Here is an 18,940-nt window from a genome sequence, read left to right on the forward strand (position 1 = left end):
GATTTTGTTGTAAATTCATTGGTATTTACTTACGGGTTCCAACATATATGACTGGTGTGGAGATACTTCGTTTTTTTCCATCTTCTGCCCATCGTGATGAGTTCCCTACAATACTAAACAGCTTTCCATTCCTGAAGGCCAGGATTTGAAGTTTGCAGGTTTGAGAGGAGGACAAAGCAAAGAGGCTTTGAGGTAGATGGACGGAGGCCAAAGCAAGGCTGTTCTGGAGGGAAAGAAGGAAAACAGGTACAATCAAAGATGGACATTGCATTTATTATGCCTCGTGTCATCTGTAGTTGCTATATAAGAAATTACTATTGGTTACGTATAGGAGAAAGTAGAAGAATCGCCAAAAATCTCACTATAGGATCTTGATGGAAGGGTTAGACACACCATAATGGGCATTTTAGCTGACAAAGACCCAAACAATGTGGCAGCTGGCTGGTATTTTTGGATTTTTGTTTACTCCTCCCCTTCTTTCAAGATTCATAACTTTGATGACTTTTCTTGCATTTTTTGGTGGAGGTGCAGTAAAAATTTAAAAGGAGTATTCTTTTGTTAATAAATTGCTATAATTAGACATCGTGAAAATAAGAAATTTTCCCATGGACTTGATTTTCTATTTGCTGCCATTCTCTTGCTGTGAAAGCTTTTTCCTTATATAGTGTACAGTTTGTTTTCAAGGAGATGAACCACCAGAACTGGGCAGATTATGAGCAGTAGTTAGTAGTTACATTCATCTCAAGATCCTAGACAGCTCTCTCCAGCCCAATGATTTCTATACAGAAATTAGCTGCTTGCTTCCCCATGGGCTCTCAGTTTGCTGATCTGTGTGCTTGTTCAAATGCACTGTTATCTCTATAAGCAAATTATAGCACCGCGGCACCAGTGCACTGCTTACACCACTCCCTGCAGGGACGCCGACTCACTCAACGCTGCACCTGCCTCAGCCACCCTGGCTGCACCCATCGGCCTTAGAGACTCTGGCTGCTCATCCTTGCTGTACCACCTGTCTCGGCCACCCCGGATGCACATGTCTGTCCAAGAGACTCTCTGTCTGTCCATACCTTTGTCAAGCCTTGCCCTGGGGGTCACCTGCCACAGTCCCGGTCATTGCCCTGGGAGTAGTACCAGGTGTCTGCTTTGTGGCAGGTGCTTAGTAAACCCCCTCCCACTAAAGGGTAAGCCTGTATCCCTCATGTGGTCCAGTGGGTCCACACTTGCTTGCTGCCTTACCATCTTCTGTGGTGACCGTTACACAAATATTGTGACAACAATGTAGACTCCAGAGCAATGATAGTAGCAGAATGAAAGTGACCGGAACTGCTCCCCCAACAACCAGGAAGTAAAGAGACTGAACAGCTGGGAGATGCTCAAGAGCTATCTTGAGAACACCCTTTTAATATTTTGATTGACCAGACTTTTACAGTGGCAGTGATACTGAATAAGTTAATCTTTTAAAACATTTTATGTCTCAATTTGTAATGGAAAAACAGAAAAGTGGTTAAAAAATTATTTTTTCTTTTTTAATTTTTTTTACATTTCTTTTTACGTTTTCTTCTTTTTAGTCCCGTTTGGGAATTTGGACGGGCAAACATTTGATCACTTGTACTATTTTCTGCAATACTGTACAGTATTGCCGTCAATAGCTAATATCATGGTTTCCTATAAAGCCCAGCCAGGAGTACTGAAGTGGTAGCCATGGTAGCCTCCAGCAGGCCCCTCTTGTATTGCAGGGGAGGGGTAAGATTTTGTTGCAGGGAAGAGAGAACAATGACAGCCTATATTGGTGCAGCGACAGGACCACTGTCACCTTAAATGCCACAGTCAGAAATTGATGCTTTTACAGGTATATGTCGACTGTGTAACACTCGGTATCTACTGAGTATGGTGCAGGCTCAGCTCCTGAGCCCACCGCAAGACACCACATCAGAAAATGCACCATTGATGTTTGGTAAATGTTGGGCAGGAGTTAAATACACTAAGTGACCTGTATTGCGCCATAGGAAATTATTTTTAGTTAACCACTGAAATCATTCTGTAATTTGGAATGTAGGCTGAAGACATTAGACTTATTTTAGGTACCTTCACATGGAAGTTTGACAGGGAGACGTTGGTTTGCCCTGTTGTGCAGCGGAACTTCAGTCGTTGATCAATATGTGTGTTGGCCTCTTGTTCTTTCCTGTCTCTGTCTCCCTTATGGTTACCTCTTCCTCCATCTCTTCTTTGGAATGCTGTGCAACTTAGACCAATAAAACTGTTGGGTATGATGAGGAAGCCTTCTAAGGCAATGTTCTTTGTGCTCTGGAAGAGCAGAGAATTAAGTAGTTAAACATTTTAAAAATAAGAAAAAATGAAATGTCAATCATATCAATGTTTGTGAGCGCCAATCACATACCACAGACAGGTCCTGAGAGTCACTACTCAGAGTCAGCCCTGCAATCTTCTCCACAGTCTGGACAATACTGCTACAAGCTTTGTCCTCCACCTGGGCCATCCACAAGATATGGTCGTCCACCATCATCATGTTACTGGCCATCTCCAACATAACATCTGCCAGCTGCAAGAATAATAACATTTTCATCAAATTTGATATTTAATATTGTCTTCCCTCCATGAAACTGCTAAAAAACTGGGATACAACTTACGTCTTTCACTTGGTCAACTAAGCCAATAAATTTTTCCATCATCTGCGCCACATAGATGACATCCATCAGGTCAGAGAAGTTAGCCGCCTCTGCAGTATACATCTGCAGCTGGTGAGCCAGCGTCAGCACATTAGATTCATTGATTGGCATCTGAAGAGTAAAGTGTGATTAATACATAATGATGAAATCCAACTGACCACATAAAGTGTGACTAATGAAGTGTGTACACTGGAAAAATATTCCGAGCCAAAGTGGAGACCTCCTAAAGAGCCTTTCCGTGTAGTATCCAAAGTACAAGTGTTACAAAGCAATATTCAATGAGAAACATGTAATGCCTCATTTACCCGAAGAGGCACTGATTGGAGCTGCTGTGGACCACCCTATAGTTGGACACACTGGTAAGTAAAGTTACTGTCTATAAAAGATATCTTTTTTATGAGAAAAAACACTGCATACATTACACATTTTTTGTGTTTTCATGAGGTTTTTAATGCTTTTTTTATGCGCTTTTGAGACCTTCAATTCAATGTTTAAAAAAGCAACAAAAACGCTGAAATAATTGACTTTTCTGCAGATTTAAAAAAAAAAAAAATAATAAAAAAATCAATACAGCTCATATACACAAAGAAAAAGCGGACTGTGTGAATGACATTTTATAAATGTCCTTTTTTGGGGGCTGGTATAAAACTTTAACACCCTGTGTTTTTTCCGCACTAAAAAAATGAATGGAAAAAAGGCAGCACAAATGCTATGTGTGAACTTAGGCCTTTGGGTACATTTTCAAGTGGAGCATAATAAGCAGATTTTCAATCTTATTATTTGTGTATTATAGTTCCAGTGTTGTACAGGAGATTTGAAAGAGAACCTGTTACCAGATTTGGGGCCTATAAGCTGCGGCCACCACCAGAGGGCTCTTCTATACAGTATTCTAACATACTGTATATAAGAGCCCAGACCGCTGTCTAGAACGTAAAAATCACTTTATCATACTTACTTAAACGGTCCCTGCGGTGGAGTTGGGTCATATGGGCGTCTCCGTTCTCCGGTGCCATCTCCTCCTCTTTCAGACATCTTTGTTGTCCTCCTTCTGAAGCCGGGGTACATAAGGCATCCGTCATCCACACTCACCGGCATTGAGGTCCTGCGCAGGCGCACTTTGATATGCCCTGAGCAGAGCAGATCAAAGTATTGTAGTGCGCCTGCGCAGGACGCGTCATGCACACATGCTTCAGAAGGACGACGAAGATGGCCGAAAGAGGAGGCACCGGAGAACAGAGACGCCCATATGACCCAGCTCTACTGCAGCGACAGTTTAGGTGAGTATTATAAAGTGATTTTTACGTTCTACACAGCGGCCTGGGCTCTTATATACAGCATGTTAGAATGCTGTATATAAGATCCCACTGGTTGTGGCCGCAGCTTATAAGCCCCAAATCTGCTGGCAGGTTCCCTTTAAGAAATCTGAGATATGTAATTTTATGTACATTGCGTAAATGACCATGTCCTCCAGAATCTGGTGTTATATTTCTTTTATTCTTGTACCTCTTTGTTTTTGTCATATTACCCTCTTTTTCCTGTATAAATATAGTGTCATTCGCCAACTGGGACTGGTCCTCAAGAAGACTCCTATAGAGAAGAGCTGATGGCCTGACCCAATAGTATATACAGGGAAGAGGGGGCCATATCTCAGGAATGGAGAGGTGCCGAAATTAAAAAATAAACAACACCAGATTCAGGAGAGCAGCAGAATTTCCACCAGGAAAGAACATTAAATTATTAGGTCCTGTTTAACTACATTTATAGTGCAAAAATTGAAATATTCCAATATAATATGGTGTGAAAAAGACTGATGGCACAGGGTCATGCCTTTTCATTGAGCACTCCTGGTCTTCAGCCTCAGGCGATTTTAATTCTACTTTTGCAGGTTCCTGTCCAGCCATAATTTGTAGGTTTTTAACCCAAAGAAAGGCATTAGTTTGATAGGGAGCCAACAAAAATGAGGTTGCCTTGCCGCTAGCTGTTGGACTCACATAAAACTGGCCATTTTTGTGTGCTAAGTATCTCAATTTTTACATGTTTTTAATAGCAGTAATGCATGTCTATATTTCCATATTCATTGTTCCACATATCTTCGCACTACAGAGGGCAACTGTCTTGGATGTGCTAATATATAATAATATATTGTGTGGTTTTTATGTTCCAATATTACGCAGGCCTACTCTACTCACAGACACAAAGGTATACAGCACCCTGGTGATATCATTCTTGTACAGGCAGTTGGAATAGTTTCCCTCATCCCACTGTCCCGATCGATCACACCGGCGTGACGCTTTCTTCTCCTGTCCGTTTGGTGAGACAGACATGAAAGGATACTGCAGGCAGGGCTGATAGGACGTTATACCAGCCAATGTGCGGGGCCACCTGAGGATACAAAGGCATGCATTGTAAGGAATTATGATTATCAGAAATGTATATTGTGGTGGTCTCACATTCTAACTCTATTCCAACTAATAATCTAATCTATACAACAAAAAACACTCATAAGTTAAGGCCCCTTTACACACTGCAACATCGCAAACGACATCGCTGTAACGTCACCGATTTTGTGATGTAATAGTGACCTCCCCAGCAACATTGCAGTGTGTGAAACACATCAGTGACCTGGCCCCTGCTGTGAAGTTGCTGATCACTACACATCTCTCAGGACCTTTCTTTGGTCCTTTGTTTCCCGCTGTGCAGCATGATCGCTAGAAAGTCTCAGTGTGTAAAGGGGCCTTTACAGCGACTTCGTTGGCGACTTCCCTTTCAAAAAGCTGCTTTACAACGTCCCCAATGACTAGCTAGGTCGTTCTGCAGGTCCGGATCGCTGTTGCGTCGTTTTCCAGGTATGCCTGTTTGACAGCTTAACAGCGACTCACCAGAGACTTTGTAGCGATCCCGGCCAGGTTGGGATCGCTGGTGGGATCGGTAGAAAGTCTCAGTGTGTAAAGGGGCCTATAAAGGCTCCCAATGAAATTTGATGTGGGAGAGGAATAGTGTACAAATTGACGTTAGCATGGAATACATTGTCACTATATAAAAAAAAAATGTAAGTTATTTTAAAGGCAAAAGTGTTTAAAGGGGTACTCCAGAGAGATAAAAAAAAAATCTTCAAGTGCCCCATGCCCTCATAAACTATAAAAATAAATACACAGTGCATCTCCGGATAATATCTGTCCATGCCACCTGTTCTCAGACTACAGAGAAGCAGTTATTATCAGGCGCCTGCTGTTACTAACAGCAGGGAGCCGGCCCCCCAATGTGTGATGTAATGTCCCAGAGGGGAGGGGGAAGCAGTGACAGCAGCTCCTGTTACACTGAATTACAGGTATTGTAAGGATAACAACTGCACTGTGCATCTCCTGATAATATCTGGCCATGCCCCAGTTCTCAGACTGCCAAGAAGCAGTTATTATCAAAAAGCTTGTTGTTCTTAATTTAAAGGTCCCCATACACAGTAGACTAACGTCGCGTTTGTCTGACAGTCTAACATGTATAGGGGCCCTACCAACTCTCTCCAGACAGATGATGTCACAGAGAATAAGGATCCAGTATGTCTGTTTTCATACTGTCGATGCCTTTATTTCCTCAGTGAGGTAAGCTGCTGCCAGTGGAGTGTGGCAGCTTCTCTTTCATGGATAACACAGGAGTGGCAGCCGTACCAAGCATTCCTGTGTACGGACTCGTGATATAGCTGTTGGATGAACGATCGGTTTGGTTGATGTTTATCTATTGTGTATGGGGGGGATTTAACCCCTTAAGGACGAAGCCAGTTTTGTACTTAATGCCCAGGCCATTTTTTGCAATTCTGACCAGTGTCACTTTATGAGGTCATAACTCTGGAACGCTTCAACGGATCCCGGTGATTCTGACATTGTTTTTTCGTGACATATTGTACTTCATGATAGTTATAAATTTAGAACGATATTTTTTGCTTTTATTTGTGAAAAAATCGGAAATTTGATGAAAATTTTGAAAATTTTGCAATTTTCAAACTTTTAATTTTTATGCCCTTAACCCAGAGAGTTATGTCACACAAAACAGTTAATAAATAACATTTCCCACTTGTCTACTTTACATTAGCGCAATTTCTGAAACAAAATGTTTTGGGGTTAGGAAGTTAGAAGGGGTCAAAGTTCATCTGCAATTTCCCATTTTTTCAACAAAATTCACAAAACCATTTTTTTAGGGACCACATCACATTTGAAGTGACTTTGAGAGGCCTAAGTGACAGAAAATATCTAAAAGTGACACCATTCTCAAAACAGCACCCCTCAAAGTACTCAAAACCACATCCAAGAAGTTTATTAACCCTTCAGGTGCTTCACAGGAACTAAAGCAAAGTGGAATGAAAAAAAGCAAAAAATAAAATTTTACCTAAAATGTTGCTCTACCCCAAATTTATTCACTTTTAGAAGAAATAACACAACAAAATGAACCCCAAAACTTGTTACCCACTTTCTTATGAACGTGCCAATACCCCACATGTGGTCAGAAACCTTTGTTTGGACAAATGGGAGGGCTCGGAACAGAAGGAGCAATATTTGAATTTTGGAAAGCAAATTTGGCTGAAATAGATTGCGGGCACCATGTTGCATTTACATGTCTGCTAAGGTACCTAAACAGCAGAAACCCCTCACAAGTGACACCATTTTGGAAACTAGACCCCTTAAGGCTTCTATCTAGGGGTATAGTGAGCATTTTGGATCCACAGGTACTTCACAGATTTTGATAACGTTACGTTGTCACATTGAAAATTTTCATTTTTTTCTCAAAAATGTTGCTTTAGCATCAATTTTTTCACTTTTTCAAGAGGTAATTCCAAAAATTTGACCCCAATGTTTGTTACCCACTTTTTTATGAGCGCGGTGATACCTCACTTGTGGTCTGAAACCTTTGTTTGGAGAAATGGGAGGGCTTGGAACGGAAGGAGCAATATTTGAATTTTGGAAAGGAAATTTGGCTGAAAAAGATTGCGGGCACCATGTCGCATTTGGAGGACCCCTAAGGTACGTAAACAGCAAAAAAACACCACAAGTGACCCCATATTGGAAACTAGGCCCCTCAAGGAATTTATCTTGATGTTTGGTGAGTACCCTGAACCTCCAGGTGCTTTACAGAAGTTTATAACGTTGAGCCATGAAAATAAAAAAATAAAATTTTACCACAAAATTGTTACTTCAACCAGGTAGCTTTTTTTTTTCACAAGGGTAACAGGAAAAAAATCACCATGAAATTTATTGCCCAATTTCTCCTGAGTTTGTTGATATCTTGTATGTGGTGGAAATCAACTGTTTGGGCATACTACAGGGCTCAGAAGAGAAGGAGTGCCATTTGACTGCAAAATTGGCTGGAATCAATAGCGGACGCCATGTTGCATTAGGAGAGCCCCTGAGGTGCCTAAGCAGTGGAGGTCCCCCACAAGTGACCCCATTCTGGAAATAAGACCCCTCAAGGCTTTAATCTAGGTGTATATTGAGCATTTTGAATCCACGAATACTTCACAGAATTTGATAAGCTTAGGTTGCCATATTGAAATTTTCATTTTTTTCACAAAAATGTTGATTTAGCGACACATTTTTCACTTTTTCAAGAGGCAACAACAAAACGTGTACCCCACAGGTTGTTATCTAATTTCTTGTGAGCGCAGGGATACCCCACATGTGGCCAAAAACCTTTGTTTGGATAAATGGGAGGGCTTGGAATGGAAGGAGCACCATTTGAATTTTGGAAAAGTTGACGTAAATTGCGCGCACCATGTCACATTAGCAGGGCCCCTTGGGTACCTATACATCAGAAACCCCCCACGAGTGACCTCATTTTGGAAACTGGACCCCTCAAGGATTTTATTCAGGAGTATAGTAAACATTTTGAATCCACAGGTACTTCACAAAAATGTTGCTGTAGCAACAAATTTCTCACTGTTAAGGGGGCTTTACACGCTATGACATCGCTAATGCGGCGTCGTTAGGGTCACGGAATTGGTGACGCACATCCGGCCGCATTAGCGATGTTGCTGCGTGTGACACCGATGAGCGATTTTGCATCGTTGCAAAAACGTGCAAAATCGCTCATCGGTGACATGGGGGTCCATTCTCGATTATCGTTACTGCAGCAGTAACGATGTAGTTCGTCGCTCCTGCGGCAGCACACATCGCTATGTGTGACGCCGCAGGAACAAGGAACCTCTCCTTACCTGCCTCCCGGCCGCTATGAGGAAGGAAGGAGGTGGGCGGGATGTTCCGGCCACTCATCTCCGCCCCTCCGCTTCTATTGGGCGGCCGCTCAGTGACGTCACTGTGACGCCACACGGACCGCCCCCTTAGAAAGGAGGCGGTTCGCCGGTCACAGCGACGTCGCCGTGCAGGTAAGTATGTGTGACGCGTCTGCGCGATGTTGTGCGGCACGGGCAGCGATTTGCCCGTGTCGCACAACAGATGGGGGCGGGTACCCACACTAGCGATATCGGGACCAATATCGCAGCGTGTAAAGTAGCCTTTAGGCTATGTGGCCATGATCCAGCGACACGGCGTCTAGTACCCAGTGTCAGCCTCCTGCAGAAATGTGAGTATTGTCCACGGGAGAACGCAGCTGCCCATGCCCACGATTTGGGTTCAGGCTGCTGTGGACTTTAGTTCTATTCTACCTGCAAAGAACACTCATCTCCGCAGCATAAATTGACATGCTGAGGCTCGGGAAGCTGCGCCACAGGTCGATTTATGCTGTGGAGAAAAGAAACACAGTGGGCACGGTATTTCTAAAAATCCTGCCACTGTGCTTCTACTGCACAACGCAGCGTTATGGACGCAGGGAAAACACTCTGCGCCCAAAACGTTGCAAACCCTGATTGTGGGCACACAGCGTAAAATGCTACAATGGATGAATGGATAGATGTCAAACATATATAACGTCCCACCCCCCTGCATATTCTAAGCTGGCGCCCTTTAGTGCCTTTCATGTGACACTAAAGGATGCCTAGCCTTGTATTTAGCCCAAAAAAAAAAAAAGAATTAAAATAAATGACGTGGGGTCCCCCCTATTTTTGATAGCCAGCTAGGGTAAAGCAGACAGCTGTAGCCTGCAAACCACAGCTAACAGCTTCACCTTGGCTGGTGATCAATTTGGAGGGCTCCCCAAGCTGGTTTTTTTTTTTAATTATTTATAAATAAATAATTAAAAAAAACAAAACAAACGTGGGGTCCCCCCAAATTAGATCACCAGCCAAGGTGAAGCTGACAGCTGGGGTCTGGTATTCTCAGGATGGGAAGAGCCATGGTTATTGGACTCTTCCCAGCCTAAAAATAGCAGGCCGCAGCCGCCCCAGAAGTGGCGCATCCATTAGATGCGCCAATTCTGGCGCTTCGCCCCAGCTCATCCCGCGCCCTGGTGCGTTGGCTAACGGGGTAATAAATGGGGTTGATACCAGGTGTGTAATGTCACCTGGCATCAAGCCCAGCAATTAGTTATGTCACGGCGTCTATCAGATACCCGACATAACTAATTGACAGTAATAAAAAAAAAATTGACAACAAAAAAAAATTTATTTGAAAAAACACTCCCCAAAACATTCCCTGATTGACCAATTTATTGAAAAGAAAAAAAATAAAATCCACTGTAATCCATTTGGACGTCCCACGTCGACTCTGGACCTTCTAGAATATGGGGGACACGTTCAGGGAACGTATCCCCCATTTTCTAGGAGGGCAGACCCTCCATTTGAGGAGAGTGGGTGCAAAGAATTTGCACCCACCCTCCCCGGGTCACAGCTGCACAGTGCCGAGCAGCAGCAGCAGCCAGCGTCCTGAACACAGGAAGCTGTCAGCTGCTCGGCACATGTGACCGGCGTCTGCTGAGAAGGAGCCGGAGGAGGGGGCCGCAGGGGATCAGCGCTCCGACAGGTATGTATGACACCGGGGAACACCGGGGGGGGATAGGGGAGGACCCGGCAGGGCCTAGGGAGCAGGTTTCTGTCGTATGTGTTATGGCACATACGACAGAAACCATAGGAATAGTGCAAATGCGGCCGGCGCGCTGCTGTGCTCGCCGGTGCGCGCGGCCATCTTGGATTTTCGGGAGGGGGTTGGGGGTCGGGGGGGGCACTTTGGGGATACCGAGGGGACCGGAGGGAACCGGGAAAAAGATTTATCTCCCATCTGGCATGTTTGATCATGCCAGATGGGAGATAAATCATTTTGTACCGGCGCGGTCATTTACTATAACTTGATGATCGGTATACGGTGTATACCGGTCATCAGGTGAGCGGGGACCGAAAAAACCGGCCCGAATCATGATCTCCAGGGTCTCAGCTACCCCCGGCAGCTGAGACCCCGGAAATTTTCTGACTCTGGGGGGCGCTAGACCCTTTTTTCCGACCGCCGTTAAAAAGCGGCGGATCGGAAGAAGTACCGTAATTTGTCGCCGTTAAAAGGCGTATCGGCGGTCGTTAAGGGGTTAAGTTTAGCTACATGGACCATATCAGTCAAAACAACCACTCAACAGGTGGAATGTAACTCGTTAACAGTATGTCATCAGTTGGATAAAACTGTCAACATCAGGAAACATAATGTCCATGATTAATGACAAGTCTGAATGAATGTAAGGGTTAACATAGCCTAAAAAGAAACTGACTGCACAGGTTGAATGAACATTTTCCAGTTGGTTGCAAATATTCAAACATCAGCCTACAGATCAGGCAAAGGTTACCTTGACATTGTCATATCACCGCACAAAACAAGTGTAATTCGCCACCTAACACTGATCATTGGCTTCTCCAGTAAAAGTTACCTCAAAGGTGATAGTCCACTACCTAGCGCTGCACTGTCACTTATATCACTCGTTCAAGGTTCACACCTTCGAATGAACATTGGACAAGTGGCAAAAGTGATAGCATAGTGGCCATTGATTGGCTGCAGGGTTCACATGTTGTGCATAGCCTGGGAGACCCAGTGTTGATTTCACTGGAACGGGATTGTCCAGGTAGAGGGCAGGTTAGCAAGATGGTGCATAGTGGGTCACGATAACCTTTGCTACATCTGTACTTTTTTTTCTTATGATATGCCATCCCCTGCTGAGCTGTACATCCTTTTTAAGATGAAATGCACTCATTTGGGCATATGCCTCATTATGATGGCCCTCAGTCATCATCATCTGTCATAGAAGTCACTAGAGACTGAACATTACCCATCGTTACTAGATGACACTGGAAACATTTGCCTGTTTGACTGTGTTTAGTAGAACAGATATTTCTTGGTTCTGACATGACTGTATTTATATATAATGGAAAACTGCTTTGATTGTCTGTTAGTCAGAAGAATCTGAGAGGTCTGGTGAGATCTTAAAGGTTTGAGATGGAAAACTCTGATCAAGAGAACTGGCGGCGGAGCTTTGTGGGATGTTACTGATTTCAAACTGATCGTTTTTCCTGCAGAGCCCAAGTAAATAATACACGGCGCACTGGAATGTCTGGAATAAATCAAAGTAAATATGTACCGGTGCCAGAACTGCGCAGAGCTGCTAAAGTGGTTACAGCCAGCAGGGGGCCGGGCGGGAGCAAAGGACAAGAAAATGTTATGCAGACAAACTGCCATCATAGCGCTCACTTCATAGAGACACCAAACCAGAAACATATAGGACGAGCAAAACACAAAAGGCTTTTTACACTTTTTAACACTAGAACTACTGAGGTAGTCATTTTGACTACTTTGCACTATGTATTTCTATATAGGTGTCACGAGTCCAGTAGTTCTAGTGTTAATACATAGAGGTTAACACTTTGATCTGATTGCAAGTTTAGCTTCATGGACACACGTATCCACAGCACGACCCACGTCTGGATGAGCCACCACTAGGGGGAGCTTACTGTATTCACTGTACAACACAGTTACCCCTACTGGTGGCAGAATTGTATTATTTAAAGGTAATATGTCAGCACATTTTTACATATGGAAGTAGCAGTGTGGGTGTATAGGTGATTGTACTTATAATTATATTTTTTTTTTGTGGAGATCCAGGGTGGGAGTCAATGTCAGTCAAAGCCATATGCATATATGGTTAGAAGTGCACTGGGAGGTGTCAATGCACTTGAAAGAAGGAGTCTCAGTGTGATGACACACCCACAATGCACATCATGTCTGCTTTTCATATGGCTTCTACATTGGATTTCTATATAACTGGCTTCATTGTATGTCTCCAAAAGGTATCAGTTATATTGTGGAACCATCACTTATACAGCCAAAGCACTACTTCAGGTTTTCATAGTAGTCTTTGCATAAAAAAACAGAACTCCAACCTGTCATTCAATGTTCAGCTTTGTGCACACCTGCTGGCATGGTGGCCTCAAACTCTGTTCACACTACAGAGTCTGACAAGCAACCTGAGGCTTCTGGATTGTTCAACCAGACCCGAGCGTTGGCTAGTTCAGGTTCACTGGTATTCAGCTCTGCAGGAGTTAATCCCTACATACTGGTGAGAAGGACCTAAAGGCTCAGGTTGTGTGATTGCCAAGTCCAGCTGTCTCCTCCCTATATTAAGCACGCCTTCCTTCCTGTATGTGCCGATGATAGCTTCAGCGATCCCGGTCTTGGTGTTGCTCCCGTTCATGGTTATCCGTGCTGCGCTTCTGAGTGGTATGAGCGTTCCCCTGTTGTGCATTACTTCCTCCCCTAAGCGTTCCCCTGTTGTGTGTTACTTCCTCCCCTATTTCGTTGTTCTCCAGTACACATATTGTTTCTCCTGTGTGTGTTAAATGCTGTGTGTACGTGTTTCCGTTCTCCCTTGTTCGTGTCGTTTTGTGGGGTTTTGTCTTTGTATTTCCCGACCCGCTAGAGGGTGGGAAAGAAGGGGAGTAAGATCAGGACCCGGACAGGAGTTAAGGCCACACTGGGGGCTTGGACCTGGTTACCATCAAACCTACCTCAGAGAAGAGGACAGCGCAGAGTTGCAAGTCTGAGGGCCAGTTTAGGAGCCCCTGTCCCATCTCCATATACCCTGTGACACAACCATTACAAAGATATAATATAATAGAAATCAATTCATGCAGAATTTTTAAGAACATATGGCTTAATTTAGAATTTTTGTCCTTTCTATGCCGCCGTAATCTTTGTCAAGTTGGTTTTAACTTAGTGTGATGTATTATCCTGTAGCATTATATAAATTTGGATATAGCATCACTTTCTGTTCTGAGAAGGGTCTGATAGCTAGGACCCTTAATGATACTGCTAATGAAGAGGACGCATTAATAATTTCATGCTGTGAACATTTCTAACTTTTTGCATCGTTCAAGCCACCTAGTTATATAAGGAACAGCAGCTCGTCCCGCTAACATGACTGAAATTGAACAGCAAAGAAATGGCCATTACTATGGAGGGAAAGAAGTCCTACATGAGCCTCTCAAAATCAAATTAAGCCCTGGCATCAATGCCACGTTTGGGGGTATGGAATTAGATGGGGGATGGGCGTAAGCACTGGAAAAATTTACAGCGGGATACTTAACGAGTCTCAGCTAACATCCTCGCGGAAGGGCATGTCTGAAAATTGCCAAGATTAATATTCATGAATTAAAAAGCTCGGGGTGAACAGCGAGAGACAGGAGAGGACGAAGATACAACACCAAGACCCACTTATGGTAGGTGAGGTATCGTTTTCCCACAGCAGTATTTTGGTCAGTATTTACATAAGCCAAAACCAGGAATGCGTCCGAAATGTTAGTGGGACAAATCTTTCCATTCTAGGCTTTTTCTCTGTAGGGTCCACTTCTAGTTTTGACTTACAAGTACTGAATCACAATATAGAGACTTCATCTGTATGATGTTATGGTTGGGACACTACGAGCAACTATGGAGAGAGATGAAAAAATGCCTCCATCTGAATTCCATAGTGGGCCCCTAAGAATGTCAGCACCTGGTCTATGAACCCTGTCGCATGTCCAACTTCGCCAAAGGAAGATAAAGCAGGATTTGATGTAACATCTGGTAATAGCTTCTGCCTGGATATTAACTCTGCAAATCTCTCATTTCCCTCGGTACCTACTCCTACATCCTTCTCTGTTTCAGAAGGCACAAGAAAGGAGAGCGGTGGGAGGAGAGGGGTCCGGCTAATTGAAGCCACATTGGTTGTACCGATAATTTATATTCCATAAAGCAACAGAGAGCGTTTACTCTGCACGGCATATAGCCCTTTATTCTATGGCCAAGCGAAAATTCCAACACCTTGAATTTTACGCCCTGCGCATTCTGCCAGGACAGACCATGTGAAAGGAGCCTTCACTACGACTCTGCTTAATAGCTTACAGATGGGATCGGACTTGCCCGGTTTAACACCTTCAGTGCCAAAACCAATCGCTGCACAATCTGGAACCTCTATTAAAATCCAGGTGTCCATTATAGGATCTCTTCAATCATACTTTCTTTTTTAGCAATTTCTTTATGGCGAGGGTCCTTTGAGAATAAATCGCTTACCTCAATCTTATTATAAAACACCACAAGTGAGTTTTTACATTCCTTTTGTCCCGAGAGTTAATACAGTAAGCATATGCCAGCCCAGGCTATAACATTTTTGCAAATTTTCAGATCTTTTATTCAATTATTTCCCCAGACTAACCCTATGATTCACTATGTCATAAAATAAAATTGCTTGTAAATGTGGCAATGACCCCTCTCCAGTACTGTCAGCATATTAGCACCTATGTTCTGTCACAGGGATCACCATCATCCAATATTAGTACTATACAAATTAATGTGGCGCACAGAAGAACAGCTATAAAATAAGTATTACTACTGCCATGAAAACAGGCTAATGTCAGGAGGTTCTTAAATAGCCGTTTTTGCTAATCTGCTATATGATTCCAATTACTGGGTAAAACCTGGCATTAATAATATTAAGGGAGTGTCTAATCTATCATGTCTCTTATTCACTAGACAAAAAAAACATTAAAGCCGTGTCACTTGTAATAGTATTGCATTAGAGCATTCTGACAAGAAGCCTCCCTCCCTTAAAGGGAATCTGTCACTAGGATTTTGAAATGTAAGGTGAGGACAGCATGCTGCAAGGGTTAAAAAGAAAAAAACATCTGTATTTCTCTTATCTGTTTCCTATTGTTTACTCATTCTAAAGGGTTTATTAGTCTGTGATTAACATTGGTATGACTCCTCCACATATGCAGAGCAGACAGTCATACCCCCTGCTGTGATCGCCACCTCACACTCAATGCACAATCTCTATTGGGAGCCTGGTGTGGGCGGGGATAGCTCCCAGCTTTGCTACACTCAATTCTGAGATAAAGTCAGAATGACGGCACACAGTGATCTAACAAAAACATGGTTAGTTCAGAATCTCTTTGCCTACAACATGTTGCTTTCAGATAATATAGCAAAAACCTGGCGACAAATTCCCTTTAAATAGCCGTATCAGAAGCAGGATTAAATAGCAACAATATAGATCTAAGTAAAATGCTGAGGCTTATTTGACATCCTTGTTTGCTAAACATGTGCTGTATTTAAAAGATCTTGTTCAGCTTCATACAGTGCATTGCGAAAGTATTTGGCCCCCTTGAATTTTTCAACCTTTTCCCACATTTCAGGCTTCAAACATAAAGATAAAAATTTAAAATTTTATGGTGAAGAATCAACAACAAGTGGGACACAATTGTGAAGTTGAATGATATTTATTGCTTATTTTACATCTTTGTAAAAAATAAAAAACTGAAAATTGGGGCGTGCAATATTATTCGTCCCTTCAAAGTTAATACTTTATAGTGCCACCTTATGCTGCGATTACAGCTGCAAGTCGCTTGGGGTATGTCTATATCAGTTTTGCACATCAAGAGACTAAAATTCTTTCACATTCTTCCTTTGCAAATGTAGCGCCCCTGAGCCACTCAGGACACTATTAGAAACTGCATCCTCACCAGGATGTAGGGCCTACCCCCTGGGACCTGGAACACCAGTGCCAGCAACACCCACACACACCAAAGTGACATTCCCCAGTGATACACTGCCCGTGACCGAGTACCCCATTCCCTGGACGAAACAGCTTTTTTCTGGAATCACGAACAGGATATGGACTAGGCCCGTTAACCCGGGTGATGTGCAACTTATGAACTGTTTTGTGCAAAAACTATCGCCATCTTTATTTTTGTGAAAAACTGGCTGCGCCATCACTGTGGCAGAAGCGCGCAAAAAGCCGACTCCGTCCCTGGGAATTTCCAGCATGCAAAAGCAAAACTAACTATAGGAGGCCGGAAGAAGCGCTCGCAGAATGCACCCTGGTGCGCTGGAGGGACGGCAGTTCTGGATCGAGAGACCAGTGAACCCGCAGCAAAAGACAAGATGCCTGCTCCCACGGACCGGAGACCAGCGCGGCGCAGCCGCGGAACCTTACCCTGGCTCAAAGAGGAGTTGGGGCGGCTGTGCCTCTGTATGCGGGTGCAAATGATCCAACAAATTAAGGACTGGCGTTCGGAGATGATGGGGATAGTAGTGACCGTGCTCGCCCAAGAAGAGTGGGCCCTGGATGAAGAGCAGCGCCGGGAGCCGGTAAAAGTGCAAGCCTCCCTGGCCCCACTAGTCTCCATGGCAACAAAACCTGTACCACCCCTGACCGCTGACCCGCCGGTATCACTGGACCCTCCTTCCACGGCCAGACTAGACCAGGCCACAACGCCTCCATCCACGACCGGATCAGACCAGGCCTAGCTGCAGGATGCAGCACTGGAAGACCCTACAACCTCCAGAGTAGTCGCCGGTGACCAAGCCGAGCAGATACCCGCTGATGGTGATCCGCATGCAGACTCTTCGGATTCGGGGAGTCTGAGGTTCGAGCCGGTGTGCGGCATGGCTAGTGCTGCACAAAGGGCTGTCGTGGATGACGAGGTCCACAAAGCCTGTCAGGCCACCATCCAGCAGCTGGCCCGTGTGCAGCAGGAGAGGACAACTAGGAGGAAGCAGGTGAAGGCCCGCGATCTGCACAAGAAGCAGAGCCTTCGCCAAGCCAGTTGGGGAGCCGCCAGGGTCAGGTACCAGGGTACCGTGGAAAGATTAGACCAACAAAAAGGTTGGGGCTTTATTAAGGAGCCCGGCATGCATGCAGGAATCTTTGTGTCTCACAAGGACATACTGGACTACCTGCAAAAAGGACATCCAGATTATGACCTGCACCTGGGTGACGTGGTCACATACACCAGAAACCATGGAGAGCGAGACTGGTATGCCTTAGACGTCCAGAAAATCCGAGAACTGTCAGCCCCTCTTCCTCCTACTCCTCCTCCATTTCCAAGGTCATCTATGCTGTGGTAGCTGAACCAGGCTACCCCAGTATTTGTTTTGTTGTTTTAAATAATGTTGAAAAATGCTGAAAAGTTACATGATTGCATAAATGTTTGAAAGTTAATATAAAAATGGACCACTGGTCATTGGACTGGGAATTACCCGAACTCTCGCAATGTATATATATTGCACCAAGTGTGCCTCCCAGAGTAAACCTTGCCTTCAGGACACTGATACCGCCACCAAGTAAAGGAAGATTGTAGGAAAGGCTGGGATAGAGCTGTCCCAGACCTGGTCACTAAAAGGACCGGTGACCTGCCTCCTTAGAGGGTACTGGGTTCAGGACCTTTGGGTGCTGAGTTGATGGGGGAAATGCTGCTGCAACGTTAAAAGTAAAGCCTCCCCTGTGCGGGAAGAAAGTTATATGTTTTTCGATGTTTAATAAATCATTTAATTCTCTTTACAGCCCCAGGACATGCTATGCTTCACCAAGGGGGAATGTAATGCCCCTGAGCCACTCAGGGCACTACTAGGAACTGCATCCTCACCAGGATGCAGGGCCTACCCCCTGGGACCTGGAACACCATTGCCAGCAACACCCACACACAGTAAAGTGACATTCCCCAGTGATACACTGCCCGGGACCGAGTACCCCCATTCCCTTTGCGACACACAAACAGCTCAAGCTCAGTGAGGTTGGATGGAGAACGTTTGTGAACAGCAGTTTTCAGCTCTTTCCACAGATTCTCGATTGGATTCAGGTCTGGACTTTGACTTGGCCATTCTAACACCTGGATACATTTATTTGTGAACCATTCCATTGTAGATTTTGCTTTATGTTTAGGATCATTGTCTTGTTGAAAGACAAATCTCCATCCCAGTCTCAGGTATTTTGCAGACACCAACAGGTTTTCTTCAAGAATGGTCCTGTGTTTATCTCCATCCATCTTCCCATCAATTTTAAACATCTTCCCTGTCCCTGCTGAAGCAAAG

The 18,940-nt window shown here is 44.2% G+C and overlaps 1 protein-coding gene across 1 annotated transcript in view; it reads right to left on the minus strand.

The window, feature by feature from the left end:
• The window catches only part of ADGRA2 (adhesion G protein-coupled receptor A2), a 281,780-nt gene that overhangs the window by 10,284 nt on the left and 252,556 nt on the right, over window positions 1–18,940 (minus strand). The window contains exons 9-13 of the mRNA XM_075346114.1: window positions 4,877–5,069; window positions 2,649–2,798; window positions 2,399–2,560; window positions 2,086–2,304; window positions 34–223 (exon numbers count right to left, since the gene is read on the minus strand). Of these exons, the coding sequence (XP_075202229.1) occupies window positions 34–223; window positions 2,086–2,304; window positions 2,399–2,560; window positions 2,649–2,798; window positions 4,877–5,069 (914 nt within the window). The remainder of the gene's footprint in view (window positions 1–33; window positions 224–2,085; window positions 2,305–2,398; window positions 2,561–2,648; window positions 2,799–4,876; window positions 5,070–18,940) is intronic.

The sequence above is a fragment of the Anomaloglossus baeobatrachus genome, chromosome 4, assembly GCF_048569485.1.
Source record: "Anomaloglossus baeobatrachus isolate aAnoBae1 chromosome 4, aAnoBae1.hap1, whole genome shotgun sequence".
In the NCBI taxonomy this organism is placed as follows: domain Eukaryota; kingdom Metazoa; phylum Chordata; class Amphibia; order Anura; family Aromobatidae; genus Anomaloglossus; species Anomaloglossus baeobatrachus.